Source organism: Podarcis melisellensis, assembly GCF_964234715.1.
Source record: "Podarcis melisellensis genome assembly, chromosome: 14".
In the NCBI taxonomy this organism is placed as follows: Eukaryota; Metazoa; Chordata; class Lepidosauria; order Squamata; family Lacertidae; genus Podarcis; species Podarcis melisellensis.
The window spans coordinates 39,691,549-39,712,143 of NC_138546.1; the positions used below are offsets into that span (position 1 = coordinate 39,691,549).

The window sequence follows — 20,595 nt, forward strand, 5'->3', positions numbered from 1 at the left end:
AGCAGCATTTTGGAGGGGCAGGCACCCCTCCACCAACCAATTCCAAGACCAATTCCTAACCGCAAACCTTACAAGTTGTGACGATTTGCTACGCAGTAGGCAAAAACCAAGTGGCACACACTAATCAGCCAAATGTACAAAATTCCTACCAGCCCCCTGCCCCAAAGCAGACGACCCCATGACAGGCATAGCAAGGTCAAGCAAACAGCCTAAAATTAGGGAAGGGAGGGCGGGTGATCTGAAGTAAGCAGGGAAAAGAGGAAGTTCCTCGCTGCGAGCATTGTATTTAACAAATAGGGCTGTCAATCAACAAATGGCAACATCTAGATTTCCCCAGTAACAGCCCGCCCCTGCTTAAAGGATGGCCAAACCATTTGCCTAGTAACAGTGAGGTGTCCTGTCAGCCCCGCCCGCAACCTGTGCTCTCCATGAGGGAGAACACACTTTCCCAGCGGAGAGGTGAAGGTGGTTTTCCTTGCTGCATCCCCTTTGCCGGGTTGCTGCGCTGTGGGAACCACCGCTTGAGGCTTTGTTTGGCTGCTGACTGGGCTTTCTGCCTTTGGCTTGGAGGGGCTCAGAAGTTGAACATACCTGTGCTTGGAAAATCCCTTATTTTGGCTGCTGATCTCTTATTTTTGAGGCTGCTGGTCCCTTATTTTCAAATCTGTAAGTTGACAGCTATACCCCAGAAGCACACTCCATTGCCTCTTGAGAGAAATGTGTACACTCCTTGTCAAGAATGTGGCATGTGAACTAGGCGTTTGTTTCAAAGTGCCCTGGAGCACTTTTCTACACAATCACCATCACAGGGAAATGTCCAGAGAGAACCATAACACTCCTTTGCGTGACATTCCCAGAGCCGTCTGTAGGCATCAAATGTTTCCATTATGATATTTCATAGATATGTCTCAATGGGCCCCCATTTCCAAGGGAACCAACCTTGGCCACTTTTACCGCTGCTCATTCACTTGCACTCTCTCTAGGCTCAGTCCTCACAGCCACCCAGAAGGAAAGTGAAAGGCAACAGAGGGTGCTGCTGCACCTCCTCACTCTTGTTTGCATACTGAGAAGGAGCAGGTGAACCAAGGAGGAACAACAACATGAGAAAGTAGTAGTGGGTCTGCTGCAGGGACGTGGGCCTCAGCAGATGTCCGATTATATCTGGCGCCACCTTTGGCTTGCTCTACTTGTAACAGCCAACAGCTGTCAGGCAACATGCTGCCCTTGCCGTTATTTGAGATGCTTATAACACTAAGGCCATAACTTCCACATTTCACACAAATTCAGGCAACAAAATTCAGCTGATTTTCCTAGATAGGAGAGGGAGATCTGGAGCAGAGATGGAGATGAGACGCTTAACCCTTTCCCCATTCATGACCTTATCATTATATCCCCTTCCAGAAGCTGCTTTGCTTTAGAAAATGTAAGCATCAGGGGCTTTTTAGATCTGTGTGTGTATGTAACGTAAGGGAGCCAGTGTGGTGTAGTGGTTAGGAGTGGTGGACTCGTAATCTGGTGAACCGGGTTCACTTCCCCGCTCCTCCACATGCAGCTGCTGGGTGACCTTGGGCTAGTCACACTTCTCTGAAGTCCCTCAGCCCCACTCACCTCACAGAGTGTTTGTTGTGGGGGAGGAAGGGAAAGGAGAATTTAGCTGCTTTGAGACTCCTTAGGGTAGTGATAAAGCAGGATATCAAATCCAAACTCCTCTTCTTCTTCCGCCCTAAATGATGATGTGTGCTGTGCTTGTTACAGACTTTCTAAATTTTGTAATAGATGCTGTAATTTTAATATTGCTATGTGAGCCACCTGGAGGATTTCACTCAGTGACGGGCCTTGGGGTTTCAAATTTCCGCAGCGTCCTATGTGATGCCAAAATTTGGCACCCCCACCTTCCGTTCTACTTAAGTTGCAGAGCCCCCAAGGCTCTATGCAATCAAACAAGTTGTGCTACCCTAAATCTGTCTCTGTTCCACTGGGATCATAAGATGATAAATGCATTTATATGCAAACTTTACCCCAGTATATGTATCTTTGTACATACTGCTTGGCTGGTGAATTGCATTTCAAAAATCAGAGAAGTGCTAATTTCAAAGGAAGGTAGATTTCAGTTACAGAATATTTCAGAAAGTACAAATTAGGTTCACCTCTAAATGCAAACTGAATCAAATGTCTTCCTCATCCCCACTGAGTCTGGGACATTATACATTCTCTTCCCTATTGTGGTTCTGAGCTGATGGGATTATAGTGGTAGAAATCAGTTCACAACATCACAGTTCGATATTGGTGTTTATGTAGGATAGCCTGGTATGCTAGAAATTCATTTTTTCATATGTGCTGAAAATATTATATAAGTAGGCCCATAGGTTTTTTTTTTAACATGTCTTGGAAGAACACATTTGGAAAATGTCAAGTGTTTTACTAATGTTTATTGTGAAATAAAGGAAGTCTCTTTCTATTGCAATTAACTGCAGATGGCTGCACTGAACAAGGGCAGGGAGGAAAGAGAGATGCTTCACTGCTGAAAAATGCAAGCAAAATGGATCTTTTTGACGACCCTCGATATATCAACACTCAGAATTTGCAGACTATACCTAGTACTACCAGAAGCTGCAGTGCAGAACAGACCTGTGGCAGCCCTGTTCACCATTCAAGTACGTTCATATTCCTACAGTACATGCCATGAGGCTTTAAAAGAAATGTGAATCCTTGCAAGCCTTTCAGGCTTTTTGAAACCTGCTAAGCATCTGTTCTTGATATGAGACTTAAGATGAGCAATGCCAAATTTAGCATTAATGAAAACAATGAACAGTAACGGATGACCATTATTACTCAACACACAGTGTACATATACCCTCTTCATAAGCTGGTGCTTCCACTTCCCTGCTTCTCTGGATTTCTGCCCTTCTACACACAGGAAGCTGCCTCATATCAGGTCCATCTACTATTTGTTCTATTTATATCCCATCTTTCCTCCAAGGAGAAACTGAGTACCTGGTTCTTCCCGTCATGTGATAAAACAATCCCATGACTGCAAGCACGGGGCAAGAATCCTAACAACCACGGCCCCTGGCTTCACATTACATCTGAGCCATGGATTGTGGTTTATTTCACACCAAGCAAACCTTGATTGGTAAGCTAAGAATAAGCTTGATCTTATCATTGAGGTTTGTTGGGAGTGAAACAAACCACTGTGGTTTGGATGTCAGGAATAATGGTTTGTTTCTCCCCAGTACAAGCAGGGAACAGTGAAAAAGGTGCCCTCCGTTTACTGTGGCCAGTCTCCTGTCCACACTCCTTACATTTACTAGTTACGGTAACTGTTTAAATAATAACAATTGTGCAAGCCACTACACTACCCTACAATTTAAAAATCCTTTTCTCATTGTTGAAACTATTCCCCAGTGAACTGCAGTGCAGTGGCCTTTTCCCAGTTGGTTGATAGACAAATAATCACAACAGTCAATAATAAAACTTGTGCATTTTCTTTTGGTTTCCATTGAGTTTTACAGCAGGGATGGGCAGAAGAATGTAGGCTGTGGATCACTGGTGAATTTCTGGTGGATTACTGCCACCTGCTGATTGACGGCATTCTTCCAAATCATGCAGCCTAGACCAGGTGTATCTTAGCTGGATCGAGTAACACATATTTTAAAGCAAGAGTGCTTGGGGACATTTTACACAAGTTTGTTGTGCCTTAAAAGCTAAAGGGTCTTAAGTTTGGTTTGTAAAGACATCACTGACTGATGGGAACCCTTGTTCAAAAAAGCTAAGTGACACGGAAGTCAATTCATTCTTGTAGGTTTTGGAAGGGCTGTTGGAGGCAATAGGCCTCCGAGTGTCAGTCGTTGGGAATCCCAAGAGGGGACAGTGCTCTGGCACTCAGGTCCCTCTTTCAGGCTTCCCACAGGCATCCGGCTAGCCTCTGTGAGAACAGGATTCTGCACCGCATGCGACATTAGCCTGATGCAGCAGGACTTTTCTTATGTTCTCATGATCATGTCTCTTTACTGGTAGTTTATTGCATGCCAATGGTGCTAGTTTGAAGCACTATCTAATGCAGACCTGTACATTTCCTTCGCTGCTTTTTAAAAAACTTTATTCCAAAACCGAAAAAGAATTACAAACATCAAATTCAAAATCCATATTCGTTTTGTAACCTAAGACTATTACATAGTTGACTAGATTAAAATATACCTAATTGCTACAGACTTCCCTTTGCTATATATAAATTCAATGCAATTAGAAATATTATATTAGAATTTCTTATAAATTCCCCTATACCCCCCACTACCCTTCACCCATGTGTGATCTCAATTTTTTTTTTGCTTCTTCCATCTTGTTGTGTTGTTGTAGTTTAATAATTATTCAGTTGATTCTTTTATTATTTCCTTGCACATTATCTATTAATATTTTACACATTATCTATTAATATTCTAGTTCCGGTGCTAGTTTGAAGCACTGTCTAATGCAGACCTGTGCATTTCCTTCGCTTTAATTTCAGAATCATTGGAAGATGTTGAGCAGAACCTGGCAAGTCTTGGAAGCATTGCAGGCATACAGCAGCAGCTATGGAATGAAGAATGCTACCATGGAAAGTTAACCAGGAAAGCAGCAGAGAGCCTCTTAGTGAACGATGGGGATTTTTTGGTGCGTGAAAGTACAACGTCGCCTGGCCAGTATGTTTTGAGTGGGCTACAAGGAGGACAAGCGAAGCATCTGTTGTTGGTGGATCCTGAAGGCAAGGTAGGGACATTTAAGAAAATGGATGTAGTAATAATCACTAGGAGGGTCACTGGCAGGTGCAGAATGCCAGAAATAGCATTGTCTGGTTATTGTTCCCTGGCAACTGGTATTTAGAGGCAAGCTGCCTTGGATCCAGGATAATAATAATAATTTATTATTTGTACCCCGCCCATCTGGCTGGGTTTCCCCAGCCACTCTGGGCGGCTTCCAACAAAGACCAAAAATACACTAAGATGTCACACTTAGTGTATTTTCCCTGAAAACTTCCCTGAACAGGACTGCCTTCAGATGTCTTCTGAATGTTGGGTAGTTTATGTCTTTGACATCTGATGGGAGGGCGTTCCACAGGGCGGGTGCCACTACTGTGAAGGCCCTCTGCCTGGTTCCCTGTAGTTTTGCTTCTTGCAGTGAGGGAACTGCCAGAAGGCCCTTGGCGCTGGACCTCAGCGTCCGGGCAGAACGATGGGGGTGGAGACGCTCCTTCAGGTATACCGGGCCAAGGCCATTTAGGGCTTTAAAGGACAACACCAACACTTTGAATTGTGCTTGGCAACGTACTGGGAGCCAATGTAGGTCTTTCAAGTAGAACATGGGTAGGAAACATGGGTAGAACATGGGTAGGATCTGGCCCAATCGCCTTCTAAATCTGGCCCACGGACGCTCCGGGAATCAGCGTGTTTTTACATGAGTAGAATGTGTCCTTTTATTTAAAATGCATCTCTGGGTTATTTGTGGCACATAGGAATTCGTTCATCCCCCCCCCCAATATAGTCTGATCCCCTACAAGGTCTGAGGGACAGTAGACCAGACCCCTGCTGAAAAAGTTTGCTGACCCCTGCAGTAGAAGCAGACAGCGGGATGGAACAAGGTTGGGTGGCATTGCTCACCTACATTCCCAGTGCAGAGGTTCCTGCCAGTAACTGAGAGGGGAGGGGCAAGGTGGCAGGGAGGGTGGTGCAATGGAATAGCAATAGCGTGAGCATCTGATTGGCTCCGCTGCTGCACCCACACTGCAGCAACCTCCCTGCCACCTAACCCCTTGCCCGCCCAGCAGCGACCACTGTGTTGAGAATCTGGGTGAACAAAGCTGCTCCAGCACCACAAAACACACACCAGCTGCTACTGGGATGTAGCACACAGCAATCATGACTCTGGCTTTTAATATTTTGCAAGTGGAAGAAAAGCTGGGGAGAAGGCAGGTGCAATATGGTGGTTTGAGATGCAGAGCCACCTTATTGACACACAATTGAAAACTAACGTTTGCCTTTATTTATTTTTTTGCTGTCTTTTCTAGGTTAGAACCAAAGATCATGTGTTTGACAGTGTGGATCATCTTATTCGTTACCACATGGAAAATAAATTGCCAATAATCTCTTCTGGAAGTGAATTAAATCTGAAGCAGCCTCTGAGGAAAGGGACCGGACACCCGCAATATAACAAATAATTAGGTTGGCTTACGCCATCCTCAAGACAATTCCTCCTTTCTTTTTCCTAACAAAACTTCAAGTGACTATTCTGAAACAGGGATCCTAGCTCTACAAAGAATAGATGATGCCTCTAGATGCTGTTACACAAGACTTTGTGCGTGTGTGTTATCTACTTGCCAGTGTGTTTATCTACTTTACATCTATACAGTCCCATCTGGACAGCTATAACAGTTTTACCTTACAGAAATAAAACCCTGGAGAGCAAGAGAGAGAGGAGATACCAAGCACCAGAATCACTTTCTAATGATTTTTAGAATCAGTATGAAATATAAAAGCACAAGCAAATGATCACAAGCAAAAGCAAAACTGACTCGAAGAAACTGGCTGGAATGATAGAAATATGTGCCTTTTAACCAAGGAGGTGTGGGGAAATAAATAATCTTTATACTGGATTTTAAAAAATTTAGTTGATTAATTTGTCTAGGTATACAAGATATGATTGCCAAAAAACAGAGAGATAAAAGAACCCACAGGTCAATTTGAATAGAACGATAAAACAACAACAACAACTTCCATTATGATACTGATCTTTCTTTGAGGGCTACTCCAAAATTCACAGTTTCGTTAATCAATTTCAGTGAAATGTAAGTATGCTTTGGAGAAAGACTACAGCTTAAGAAAGGTATCAGATTCATTCATTAGTAGTAATAAATAATAATATCCCTAAACTTTTTAAATGTTTGTGCAACATTTGCTAAATCTAAGTATGTAAATTAAGCATAATTTTGAAATGGAAGCTGACACTCAGTTAAACTTAGGTTTGCTTACTTTTCAAAAAGCCCTTCTATGCCTTTACCAGCAGCACTACATGTTAAGCGATAGCTGAAGCTTCATTTGCATGTCATGCTGCTCTTTAAGAAAAGAAGAGATGAACTTAATGGATGGTAAGCCTAGTTAGATGCTAATATTTTTGAGAGTCTCAAATATGATTTTACTAATAACGCCAACAAGTATCAGAAATAACTTTCACTCTCAAATTCCATTGTACGTTTACAATATAGAGAAGCTACAGGAAACAGATTATATGTTATTTTGCAGGGGGACCTTTTTAAACTGGCTACTTTCCTTTCCTCTTTTTAAATTTTGCATGCGACCACTGTGCTCTTTTTCAGCTCCACTAGATTTCTTTTGTTCCTAAAAGTTAAGAAACTAAGTTTCTTAGAAATAAATATTCACCCTGCATTGTCTCTGTACCCGTTGTCAATCTGAAGTATTATGTAAATTAGCATATACTGAAGCAATTCTGTACTTTATAACAGAGAGACCAAGTAGTGTGTTTGGAGTTTTGAAAAAGAAGACTACACTCTTAAGCACACACATCTAGGGAGTAATATTTACTGAACTCAGCGGCCACACTCAGATGTTCTAATCCTGACTTGATAAACCACTGCATGCTTGTCCATGGCACTCGTATATATGCTGGTTTATTAGGCCAGGATTTGATTGTTATGAACCTGGTCACTGGAACTTACTTCCAAGTGCACATACTCAAGACCACACTGCACATGGAAAGGATAGTTTTCTCAGGGTATATTCCTTTTTATATATTAGCACAATGCCACCAAAATCATATTTGTAAGAGCTGAACAAGTTGGCAGAGCAATAGATGGCGATTCTCTCCTAGGATGCCCAACAATGGATATATGAAAGTCTTAAATAAGGTTAGCTTTTAAAATAATTACAGTTAAAAATAAACTTTGTCTGTGCAAATATATTTTACATGTTTTGTTTCTGTTCTTTTTACAACACAGTTCACACAGTTTGTCACAATGCCAAGATGAGAATCCCAACATTTTACCAAAAGGCTTGCAGCATGAGATAGCTTGTTGGTGACTGCACTGCTCATGGCAATTTTGGTGTATAAAGCCTTATACAACTTGGGACCCAAGATACGTGAAATATCATATCACCCCTTACACACCCAGCCAATCACTATGTTCTGAAGCTGAGGGCCGCCTGAATCTCACCAGGAGGTCTGTTCTGCACAGTTTGGGAATCAGACCTCTTGTGTTATGGAAACTACACTCTGGAATGTTCTCCCATTAAATATTAGACAGGTGTCACCTTTCTGGCACCCAATGATGCTTGGGGAGTGCTGTTCGGCCCAATGGAAGCTGCAATGCAGGGTTCCTCAGGGTTCAGTTTTAGCATCTACATGAAACTGATGCGTGGGGTCTTCTGAAGGTTTGGAGTACGTTGTCAGCAATATGCTGTTGAGGCACAGCTCTCTTACACCTGTAGGTGTGGCATGGGATGTGCTGGACCATTGTCTTGCCGCTGTAATGGACTGGATTAGAGCCAATAAACTGAAGCTCAATCCAGATAAGACAAAGGCACCGTTAGTGGGCAGTTCCTTAGACCAGATGGGTGGGGGGAGGTTTGCTCTTGATGGACTTACACTCCATCTACAGGAACAGTACATAGCTTGAGGATACTTCTTGATCCTTTGCTGTCACTTGAGGCTCAGGTGGTCTCAATGGTGCAAGAGAGCTTCCATCAGCTTAGGCTGGTGACCCAGCTGTATCTCTATCTGGACAGATATAGCCTAACTAATGTCATCTATGCTCTGGAAACCTAGGTTAGATTGCTGCAATGCATTATACATGGGGCTGCCTCTGAATACGGTTTGAAAACATCAGCAGGTGCAGAAATCAGTGGCCAGTTTGCTCACTGTGGCAAGACTGTTTGAGCACATAATTCTGGCCCAAATGTACTGGCTGCCAATTAATTTCCGGGCCTAGATCAAAGTGCTGGTTTTTACATATAAAGCCTTAAAACGGCTCAGGACCACAACACCTCAAGGACCACTTCTCCCCACATGAACCGCCTCAGACCTTGCAACCATGATCTGAAGTCATTCTTTTTGTGTTTTGTCCACAAGAGGTCCAGAGAGCAACAACTGAGCCTTTTCTGTGGTGTCCATGGGCAAATAAATAAAAACTTAACTAACTGACCAATTGTATCACAGATAGCTCAGTTCTGTCCCCGCCCATGGTGGTGGCTCTCCGTTTGTGGCATGCTCTTCCCTGGAAGGATCGCCTGCCACTTTCATTGCATATCTTTAGGCATCAGGCAAAAACATTTCTCCTCTCCCAGGCCTTTGGCTAATCAAATCATTTTATGGCCTTTTAAAATGGGTGCTTTTATTTTTGCTTGCTACTGTGTTATGTATTTTTTTGTGTTTTTATAGTGTAAACTGCTCTGTGATCCTTGGATGAAGGGTGGTGTATAGAAATATAACAATTATTATGATTATGATTGCTGGTCCTGATCCAACAACGCGCTCCTTCTGTGTAAGATGAGCAGGTGAATGGGTCCTGAAGGCAGAACAGAGGATGCCCCCCGCCCCACCTCCAGCCCCGGAATAATTCCTATTTGGAAGACAGCCGAAATGCTCCCCTTTGCCAAAACCACACACTCAGCTCCCCTTCCAACAGGCAGCCTGCAATGTGCTTAGAGCGCAGCCGCAGCCGGCTCTGAAACTGTCTGGTCCCTTGCGCTCCTCCCGATTGGCTGAGACCTCCATCCAACCGCCGAGCAGGTTCCTTTTCCCGCCGCCAGCCGCGCCAGCTTTCAAACAAGGAAAGGCTTCGCGGCGCAACCGAGCTTGGAGCAGAAAGAAAGGAAAAACAAAAAGCAAAGCCCGCCTCTTCGCCCACCGCCTACCGGCTTCTCTCAAACACCCCCGCCTTGTGGAAAGGCTGTCTCCTTGCCTATTGGCCGGCCTTTCTTTCAATCATCCAAAGAACGACGGGCAGGTTCGGTCGTCACGCGGAAGAGAGAAGGGGTCGCTTTTAGCGGCGTGGGGACGGGGGAACAGGTGAGGCGTCTCGGCTGCTCGTTGAGTGTGTGTGTGGGGGGGGGGGAAGAAAATGTGGGGGGGTCGCTGCTCGCTCGCTCGTGTAGGAACCCGGGGCGGGGTTCAGCGCGGCGGGGGCGCCCGGGGAGGGGTGGTGGTGGTTGGGCGTCGCCATGGAAACGGGGCGCCTCGGGCCTAGACGTCGAATTCGCCTGCTCTGCTTCCCTCGCAACTCGCACCCCGTCTTCTGACGAATTTTTTTTTTAGAAGCAAAATGTTTTAAATAGGCACCTGTGGTAAAGAGGGACGCTCTTGTGCTAAAACTGAGGAAGCTTGACGTAGCCGCTTTCCTTGACTAGCCCCTTTGTCTAGGGTTGCCACCTTTGTTGTGGCAAAATGGGGGGCGGTTTTTATTTTCTCATCTGGTGCTGAAGCGACTTCAAAGCAGTCCAAAGTGATCCGTTGCAGCCTATTCTCTGGAATACATGTCACACACACACATGCACACACATGGATTTTAAATCTGTGCTTGGCTACTCGGAGCTTAAATACAGTGGTACTTCGGGTTACATACACTTCAGGTTACAGACTCCGCTAACCCAGGTTACCTCAGGTTAAGAACTTTGCTTCAGGATGAGAACAGAAATCGTGCTCTGGCGGCGCGGCAGCAGCAGGAGGCCCCATTAGCTAAAGTGGTGCTTCAGGTTAAGAACAGTTTCAGGTTAAGTACGGACCTCCGGAACGAATTAAGTACTTAACCCGAGGTACCACTGTACATGACTTTTCACACACCCTTTCAAACACAGGCATTTGGAGAGGATCTCTAGCTTGGCAGAGAGAAGATCTGAAATACAGGGCAAAACTGTATCAATATAAGATGCACTGGACAGGTGGCAATCGTACCATTGATCTGCCTAAATAGATGTGGGGTTGCAGCTTCCCAGCGTAACCTGAGATGCTCCAATGGCAGAATTCTAATTCGCCTCAATAAGGCATACTTTTGAGCAATACTCATTTACAGGTTTGTGCTGCATAAAGGTGCCCTTCTATGTAGTGCTTTAGAAGTAGTTCTTGATACGTTTTCAAAAGAACTTTACACATACATTGCTTGTTAACGTTTTGGGCTGCTTTTCTCATCGTTCAAAGCGGCTTGCAAAACAAAAATGGCAACCAGGGACTTGCAGAAGATGCTTGACAAAAGCCCAGTTGGAAGTAAGGAAGTATATATAATTCTGAAGTTAATGGAGAAGGCTTTCCCAGAGATGGTTAAGAGGATTGGTCAAATGCATGGAGGATACAATAATAATAATAATAATAATTTATTATTTATACCCCGCCCACTCTGGGTGGCTTCCAAAAGAATATTAAAATACTGTGATACATCAAACATTAAAAGCTTCCCTAAACAGGGCTGCCTTCAGATGTCTTCTAAAAGTCTGGTAGCTGTTGTTCTCTTTGACATCTGGTGGGAGGGCGTTCCACAGGGAGGGCGCCACTACCGAGAAGGCCATGATGGCTCTGTTTTTACCTCCACTGTTGGAGATGGTATGCCTCTGAATACCAGCCGCTGGGAATCACAAGTGGGAAGGTTGTTGTTAATCTTTTGGGTCCTCCTTGCTGGCTTTCCCTGGGCATCTGGCTGGCCACTCACAGGCTGCTGGAATATAATGGACCTATGGCCTCATCCAGAAGAGCTGTTCTTATCTTGTTATAATTTGAAGGAATAGTGGGAGCGTCACAAAATATTTCCCGCTACCTTATTCACTCAGCAAGGTTTCAGTCACTCAACACATTTCCCAAGCTAATCTTTCTGAACTTAGGCTGAGTAGGGCTGGCCATTCTTTGAATTTAGGTTCATGGATTCTAGCCTCTCTCAGGGTCTTCAGGGAAAGGAATTTTATTTCAGTTTGGAGGGTCAGAACCAAAAAGGTTGGCTAACTTCTCCTGGTCCCGTCTCCTGCTAGTGTAACATGTAAACTCTGCAAGCCATCAATTTACACATTCTTTTGCAAACATTGCTATGCAAAGCAACTATAAAATAAAATAGCTTTTTATATTCATAGGTTGGATGCTTGAGGCTAGCTTTTTTAGACTGAAGAGTGGAAGAGTCTGGGTTGGATCTATAAAAATGCAGCAATCAAACATCAAGGCATTTCTCAATCTCTCAAGTACCAATTGAGTTTCACAGAACTCATCAAAAGCATAACAGATGGGGCAAAATAATAATTTTGTTACCAAATCTTGAGATTAATATTTAAAGAATAATATGCAGAGAATAAATTTAGAGGTGATTGGAAGGTTTAGTGAGGTGTTTATTTGAGACTAAAATGGTCTGTTTTCAAAGTTATATAGGGAGTTGCTATTTGTATCTGACTGAATCACCACAACCATATTCTACTTCAGAATACCAAATCTTCCAAGCATAGTAATGTAACTGAACAAAATTGGCACTTGAACTGCAAGTAGGGAATGTTATATGAAAAATTTGGGATGGGGTAGGATGGAGGGGGTCAGTCTTTAGGAAAAGGTGTAACATAGGCCAAACGGCTGCTTATGAGCAGGCAACCAAACATTAACTCCTGTTATGTTACTATGCTGTTATGTGCCTTTTGAAAGCTTTTAGGGGTTGTGTTGCATCCACGTTGCCCCAGAAATCCCCTCCAACAACCACTCATTCACGGAGAATCCGTGGAGCGTGTCTGTCTCAGTGAAGTCAGTATCAAAGAATTTTAAAGTAACAAGGCTCTGACAAATTCTGGCTATAATGGCAACGTCACTTTAGGATCGGTGTCTGTATGTTTGAGGGCTCTTTTCCTCTTTCACTAAAGATTATTATTATTATTAATTGCAGTTGTGTAATTTTTGTTTTCCCCACCACAGGTGAAACAAGAATCATTATTGCAAACATGTCACTTGACTTTGACAGCGCAGCTTTGCAAGTACAACATGAAGATGAAGAATATGACCAGGAGGACTATGCTAGGGAGCAAGAGGTAAAAACTAAGAGTTGCCAAACATGTTTCTTATTCTCTCCCCGCCCCCAACTTTCCTTTTTTCTTATGCTGAGGTAGATGACTTGTTCAGCACTAAGGACCACATTGGAAATGATTTAGAACATATTAAGAGCCTGACGTACCAGGCCAATGACCCATCTGGCCCAGCAGTATATCATAAACAGTTCATTATATAATTCACGAGGAAGCCTGATATATAGAGAGATAAATTTTCCCATGTCTCATGAAATTAAACTTGTGGGCATTCAGTGAAACTGAATGTTGAAAGATTCAGAATAGACGAAAGAAAAGTACTTCCTCACACGGAGCACAGTTAATTCTGAAATTCACTTCCACAAGAAATAGCAACAGTCACCAACTTGGGTGGCTTTAAGAGAAGATCAGACAACTTCATGAAGAACAGGTCAGCTACTAGCCACAATAGCTCTATAGCTGGTGAACGTAGTTACATCAGCCAGCAGCTATCTTCTCTTAAAATCATCTGGTTGAACTTTTAAGAAGGTTTGAAAGGGAAGAACATAATATTGAAAGGAAAGTATAGCCTTGGCCCTCCAGATGTTTTTTGGCCTACAACTCCCATGATCCCTAGCTAGCAGGACCAGTGGTCAGGGATGATGGGAATTGTAGTCTCAAAATGTCTGGAGGGCCAAGGTTGAGGAAGCCTGCTCTATATGCACTTTCTCTAAGCCATGCATAACTTTACACCTCTAGCATGCCCAAATGTTGTAGCCTTTCCTCCTAGAAGAGTTGCTCTATGCTCTTGATCATTTTGATTGCCCTCTTCTGAACCTTTTCCAGCTCTACAATATGACTGACCTAGCATGTCTGCTATACAGCTATAATGGCTGGTCCAACTTGTATAGTTGTTGAGCTTTTTCTGTGACTTTCTTATTCTGGGATTGGACTCCACTTCAGAAATCTACTTTCTGTTAAGACTAATACTGTTGTCTTGGAAAGACATTTCTAGTGACATCATAATCTTCTTGAAATTACACCTGAGTGTCTCATGATGTCACCGAAACAGCTCCTTATTAGTGTGGCTGGCTGTTTTAAAAAACACCTTTAAATAAAGTGCTTTTGTCATTTGCTATTTCTTAAGCTTCTGTACATGTTGGAGTCAGCTGTTGTAACAGAACTGTGAATTATGCCTTCTCTTATCTGGAGTATTTAGGAATGTGGGTGCCTCTCTTGGTTATGAAAAGAGATTCTGCTGTTCTATGCAGCACTTCAGTATGTGTTTCTTATACATTTAGTTTAATTTATTTAGTGTTTTAGGGTGCCTGTTGCACATGTAACTGATTTTGCTGTGTATCAGTTTTCCCTGAGAGTTCTGTATATTTTGTGGAGAGAGAAAAAACACACAAATCTGCTAATTTCTAAATGGAGTTGTGTCAAGAGGGCTTATAGGGAAACTATTGCTGGTTAATTGTATTGCAGCAAGATACTTGTATTGATTTGGACCTAGAGAACCAGAGTGGCTCTTACACCACCATCAGCTGACCAGTACAATCTCCTGTCATTGTTGCATTAATGCTAAATAATCAGCATAGAATTTGTTTTGCTCCTTGTCTAGTTTGGTCATTAAAGGGGGAAAGTATTCCTTGCTGGATATGCTTCCTGTCCCATTTAATACACCTTGCAATTGGTTTTCACAGTATCACAGCTACAGTATTTATCTCAAACTAGTAAGCTAGGATAATTTGCCAGAATGCATTCGTGTTCAGATATCAAATGGAATTCACCAGACCCTTGATTTTTGTTTGTTTTTTTGAAGCCACCTTCTGTGGCTTCAAAAACTCCCAACTTTCCCTCCTTTAGGTATGCTGATTACTAACTGAACTAATTCCCTGCCTTCCACCGGGATGGTGACATGCTTCCCTAATTTTTGCAGAGGTGTAAACATGTTTATGAGCTGTACTACCACTTCATACTGCAAATTGGTTGGACATTTTTCTGTACACCCCCTATCCCAAACCTCTGAAGTAAGCATGCCAGGAAGAAGGGGACCATATGGCAGTGGTGAGCAAGTCTAGAGGCAAAAGCGGGCATGACAGTGGGTGTGATTTGTTAGCTTAACGTAGCAGACTATTTTCCAGCCACAGCAAAGTGAGAGGTATACACACACACTGTGTATTTATCAATCTATATTTATATCTTCATTCAGGAGGGATTATAATAGTAAAGGGCACATTCCAGCCAGGCAACATGCTTGATGGTGGGGAACAGGGCCAAGAAGAGCCTGTTGCTTACAAATAGTCCTAAGGGCCAGAAGGAGAGAGCTGCATTTGGTCTCTGGCTTTGAAATTCTCCATCCCTCGTCTAATCCATAGAGCAGGGTTTCCCAAACTTTTGTCTCCAGCTGTTGTTGGACTACAACTCCCATCATCCTTAGCTAGCAGGACCAGTGGTCAGGGATGATGGGAACAATAGTCCCAAGACAGCTGGAGATCCAAGTTTGGGAAACCCTGCATAGAGATGATCTGAAATCCTTGGACAACAGGCACAATCTTTTCTCCTTTACAACAGTATAAAAATGCAGCCCTTCCTCTCTCCCTGCCCCTCCCCCAGCAAAAATGAATCAATGTCTTAGGCATCTTTTGTATTCCCACTTCTGGCCTTCTGTTGCCTCACATTGGTCAACTCACATTTTGCTACTAAAATTATTCACCTCTCTTGTCGTCATATTCCTTAAATCCCCACGCTGACTTCCTACCAGTTCCCAAATCCTGCGCAAGGTCCTCAGTTTTGCTTTCAAAACCTTCCATGGCCTTGCTCACCCTTTCTCTCTGTTCTTATATACCTTGACTCATCCAGTTCCAGCATCCTCTGCTCTCCAAAGGTTTCCTGCTCCCCTCCAGTTGCCTCTTATGAGTGGATCTTTAGAAGAAACTCATCTACTTCACTCCAGTTCTGAAGTCCTCAATACTGTGCAGTGCTGAAGCCCTAGTCTATATAGAAATAGTAATTGTAAACATTGAACAAAAAGGTGTTGACAGTGTATAGCTTGGAACATCTGTGAACATTTAGATGTAGTATATTTGATAACTTAGAATCTTGATTGCCATGCCAAAAAGAAGAAGTATAGTTTTCCTGGTGGTTTGGGTACAGTCTTACTTATGTGGTTACCCCCTTGATTTGTAATATAGTAATCCACTCTAAAATATGAGAGAGGCACTTCTCCTATTTGCCCGTTATTCTTTTTGTGGGCTGATGCTTTCCTTTAATAAACAAACATGTATAGGCTTTGCTAGTTTTAGGATGAAGAAAAATTGGGTATCTAATTTAAAACACCATAATCGCTTATGTTGTGTACAGTTTTCTAGTAACGTGAGAAAAAGAAAATGTACTGCACAGATGTATCAGTTGAGATCCATTCTAAGTACCAAAACCTCACTGAAGGTTTGGAAGAACAGGTGCACTCTATACAGGATTCCTTGCTCCAAGTAAGTAAAGAAAGTTTATTTTAGTTAGTTGCTGAAAAGTAACTTCCTCAACAAAGAAATACCGAGAAAGGGTATTCTGAGAGATGTAAGTGGCCTGTAGCTCTTCCCTCTCAAAAGAAAGGTTGGTCCTGCAGTGACTTAAGTTCTACATTCACAGTATTTTTTGGCTTTTAAAAAAAATACTTGGAGAAGTGCAGTATTGGTTTCCTATCATGATACTTCAGCTGAAATAATGTTATATTATTACCACCCACTCCAGCTTCGAAGTAAAATTATAGGGTAAAATAGTAGGGTTCCAAAGTTTTGAATGTTCCATTGCATATTATTTATTGAAAACATTTATTCCTTGTTATTGAGCCAGAAACGCTCCCAGAGTGGCCTACAAAAATTGGTTATAGAGACTCATAATCTAGAATGCCACGACATACTAAGAAAAGGCATGGGAGGGAGAAGGCAAAAGCAGGCTCAAACAGATGTTCTTTAGGTTACCATTCTTGTAATGCAGTTATATAGTTCTGTCTAGAAGAGCAGCAACTCCTTTCTGAAGACAGCAGGAGTTGTGGGTGTTCCTTTACCTTTGATAAAACCCCACCCTCCATCAATTCCGGGAGCAGAGCAGGAGGCAGTATTCAGGCCAGGAGGATAGGATAGCTTTTGTCACACACCTCTTCCCTCAGGCAGGCTTGCATATCAATATAATGTCATGTCAAGACAAACAGTGCAACATTCAAATCAGCTACCTGTCCTGGCTTCTCTAAGTCATTAAGGAGTTGAGGTGGAGAACTCTGTGTGTGGGTGTGAGAGACAGACAGAGGCTGGGGCAGAGTTTCGCACCCTGTATTCTGAGAAATGTGAGGAATGGAGTGCTAGAATAGAGGAGGGATAAGCTCATACAAATGGGACGCGGGTGGCGCTGTGGGTTAAACCACAGAGTCTAGGACTTGCCAATCAGAAGGTCGGCGGTTCAAATCCCCGCACCGGGGTTAGCTCCCGTTGCTCGGTCCGTGCTCCTGCCAACCTAGCAGTTTGAAAGCACGTCAAAGTGCAAGTAGATAAATAGGTACTGCTCCAGCGGGAAGGTAAATGGCATTTCCGTGTGCTGCTCTGGTTCCCCAGAAGCAGCTTAGTCATGCTGGCCACACGACCCAGAAGCTGTACGCTGGCTCCCTTGGCCAGTAAAGTGAGATGAACGTCGCAACCCCAGAATTGGCGACGACTGGACCTAATGGTCAGGGGTCCCTTTACCTTTTTAAGCTCATACAAAGAAACTGGTAAAGTGAGATGAACGTCGCAACCCCAGAGTTGGCGACGACTGGACCTAATGGTCAGGGGTCCCTTTACCTTTTTAAGCTCATACAAAGAAACTGGTGATTGGGTAACCTATTGCTCTTGGTTATTTTCAAGTAGTCAGTTACAGGCATTGAGTCCAGAGTAGCAACAACGACAACAGCTTCCTTCTCTGAATTCTGCCTATGAAGCATCCAGTTAGCAGAGTTCTGCTGCAGCCATGTCTGTATCCAACCTAATTGTCTGAACTACAATCTTACAGTTCATGATATATTTCCGATGTGCAACTTTGTGCTGAACAAGTTGATGAATTCTAATCTTGCTTGCTGCTTTTGGTAGCAGCAAAGCATGCCCCTCAAAGGCATCTTTTTTTTGCAGTAGGTCAGCTCCCATAAATGAATGTGTTACTATGGTTCTATTCCATCTTACCTGCCTTGTTTATGAGAAGGAATATCTTCCATACTTTTTGAGCAAATGTTCATGGCCCAGCAGAGAAAGAATAATATGTGCTGTGGTGGCAATATTATAATAGTTGGCGTTTTCAGAACAATGTAGCATGCCTTCTCCTCAGTTCCTTTGATACTGAAGGTGCCAAAACCTCTTTCGCTTAACCACAAGTCGAGTTAGTGGATATGTGCTCCATAGAATCAAATAAATATAGAATTGTAGAGTTGGAAGGGCCCCTGAGGATCATCTAGTCCAACCTTCTGCATGTTTAATTAACTATAATAAGTTTTATTTCAGTTGCAGCAGCTATTAACAGACCTTCCCCATGATATGCTAGAAGACAGCGGAGATCACCTCTCTGATTACAGTGCACCCGAGGACCATGAACAGTAAGAAACTTGACTCTCTTTATTATCCTCCACCCACTCCTGACATTGTTGAAATTTTCAAATGGCACTCACAGTAACTGTATGAGCAACATCAACTGCCTGAGTAGGAGGCCAGATGAAGAAAAAAGTTCAGCTAATAATATATATATCACAATAATGCTACATATGCTCACGTGTTTCCTATGGCTCCATGTGCTTTCTTTATAGAGCACAGAAACCCTGGGATCAGGATGCCAACAGATGGGATGATCATCCAGTTGCAACAAATCCACCAAGTGTAAGTTAATACGACATACAGTGGACCAGATTGGCATGCTTGCTTGCTTGCTTGCTTGCTTGTTTATCTTTATCTTTGCTCAGGTTTGCAATATAATAATTTATTCATGTTGTCTTTCAAACTTTTCTAGCTGTAACATAACTAGTACCCAGTTGTGCTAACTAACTTTATTCACAGGACTATGAACAGGGTCAGAATTTGTATGCTGAGCGCTTTTTATATGACCAAGGCAACTTCCAAGGTGAAATGCATGGCAGTGACTGGTCAGAGCATCACAATGAAGATGAAGATAAAAGCATGTATGAGATTTCTGGCAGAGCTAGTGAGGATGGATCTGATGAAGTGTATCTGGGAGGAGATGGGTTTAAAGCATCTAGCCACTACCAACAAGACAATATATATCACCTTCCAGAAAACTTTAGGCCATACACAAATGGTCACCAGCAAGAGTTCAGTAAGCAACACAGCAAAGCAGACAATTTCATTGATGCTAAAAAGGAAAACTTGAAGGTATGTAGACTCTTTGAAGCTGCTATTTTGTTTTCTCATTTCCTGATACTCATCTTCCAAAGTTGTAAAAACTAGTGGCATTGCAAGAAAACAACCTCAAGATTAAGTCGGTTTGTAACTTTCAAATAGCAAATCTGGCACTTCTGAGTTGGGTCTAAGCTCTGTTGAAATCGTTAGGGCTTATTTCCAAGTAATGGTTTCCAAATTAAGGTCTTGGGGTACTACCATCACTACTCGGTGGTGGGGTGCACACTTTTATTCTTATTTATTTATGATTATTACTTTGTAAAAAAACAACAGAAAAAGAAAATAAAAAATAAAGTACATGGGTGACAAGAGGCAAGGAGTAGGAATCCAGTCATATGTATTAAAGGGAAAAGTGGGGCTTATATATGCTTCCTTTATATGTGGCACTATACAGTACATGTATATTTCATAATTGGGTATTGGAACTTTAATAACAAATGTAAGAAGCGACTTTTACTTTTTAAAGAAATTATGTTTTTCTGTTGTAGTTGCAATGTGGCACTTCAGAAACAACTGTGGAGCCTTACAAAGTAGTATATAAGCCATACCAAAATAACATCCAGCAATCAGTCCCTATTTCTCCAGATGCAACAAGAAGAAATGACGCATTTGAAGAGATGCAACAAGAATTTTTGGGTACTGGTGAGGGTAAGTTGTTAATTACTCTAAGAGTTGATGTTCTGAGGGTAGCAGATGAGATATCCTTATAGATGGTGGTGCCCTGTGATTTGCCTAAGTCAGGGACATGTGACTAGTTGATCTATATGTGCTTTTCCCTTTAGGCTTCTTCAGTTTAGTCTCTGCCTTCTCCTAAAGTGGTTGTATTTCCTCTGCTCTGCTCTCTTTGTCTGTGTTCTATGCTGGCTTCCTTTCCTGCTACCTATCTTTGCCCTTTTCTCTTTATTGCTCTTTTTCTGAAGTATTTTCTAAAAAACAACAACCCTAACTTCATTTCCTTCTTTACTGTCTTCTTTGGCTCCCAACTGGAAAAAACCTTTGCAGCGATGAAGATGCACACACAAGCTGGTGAAACAGTCTCTGAGCTGGTGGCTGGATCCATCCTAGCTAACCAAATGCACACTGCCAATAGTAAGGGGCGCAAACAACTTGGTCAAGCAGTGAAGCAACACACACCATAAACTGGCTAGTGCTCAGGGCAGTCAGTCTAG

General features: G+C 42.7%; 2 protein-coding genes and 1 long non-coding RNA gene across 7 annotated transcripts in view; 2 read left to right on the top strand and 1 right to left on the bottom strand.

Annotated features, from left to right (window-relative positions):
- The window catches only part of SHC4 (SHC adaptor protein 4), a 58,165-nt gene extending 50,218 nt beyond the window's left edge, over positions 1-7,947 (top strand). For both annotated transcript variants that reach the window (XM_081888558.1, XM_081888557.1), the window contains 3 exons: positions 2,475-2,654; positions 4,505-4,746; positions 6,041-7,947. In XM_081888558.1, coding sequence (XP_081744684.1) covers positions 2,475-2,654; positions 4,505-4,746; positions 6,041-6,190 — 572 coding nt within the window. In that variant the 3' untranslated portion in view covers positions 6,191-7,947. The remainder of the gene's footprint in view (positions 1-2,474; positions 2,655-4,504; positions 4,747-6,040) is intronic.
- Positions 7,948-9,938: 1,991 nt separating this feature from the next.
- CEP152 (centrosomal protein 152) overlaps positions 9,939-20,595 on the top strand; it is a 44,907-nt gene continuing 34,250 nt past the window's right edge. For 2 of the 4 annotated variants that reach the window (XM_081888378.1, XM_081888381.1), the window contains exons 1-6: positions 14,140-14,276; positions 16,362-16,489; positions 18,521-18,612; positions 18,820-18,889; positions 19,067-19,399; positions 19,915-20,074. In XM_081888378.1, coding sequence (XP_081744504.1) covers positions 16,388-16,489; positions 18,521-18,612; positions 18,820-18,889; positions 19,067-19,399; positions 19,915-20,074 — 757 coding nt within the window. In that variant the 5' untranslated portion in view covers positions 14,140-14,276; positions 16,362-16,387. Of the gene's footprint in view, positions 10,054-12,909; positions 13,026-14,139; positions 14,277-16,361; positions 16,490-18,520; positions 18,613-18,819; positions 18,890-19,066; positions 19,400-19,914; positions 20,075-20,595 lie in introns of those variants that run through there. The other 2 variants (XM_081888380.1, XM_081888379.1) reach the window with 2 other exon arrangements.
- Positions 10,815-14,065, bottom strand: LOC309356979. Its single transcript, XR_014162986.1, has 3 exons — positions 13,863-14,065; positions 11,561-11,689; positions 10,815-10,876 (listed from the first exon to the last, which is right to left on the bottom strand). It is a non-coding gene; the product is annotated as an uncharacterized lncRNA (long non-coding RNA).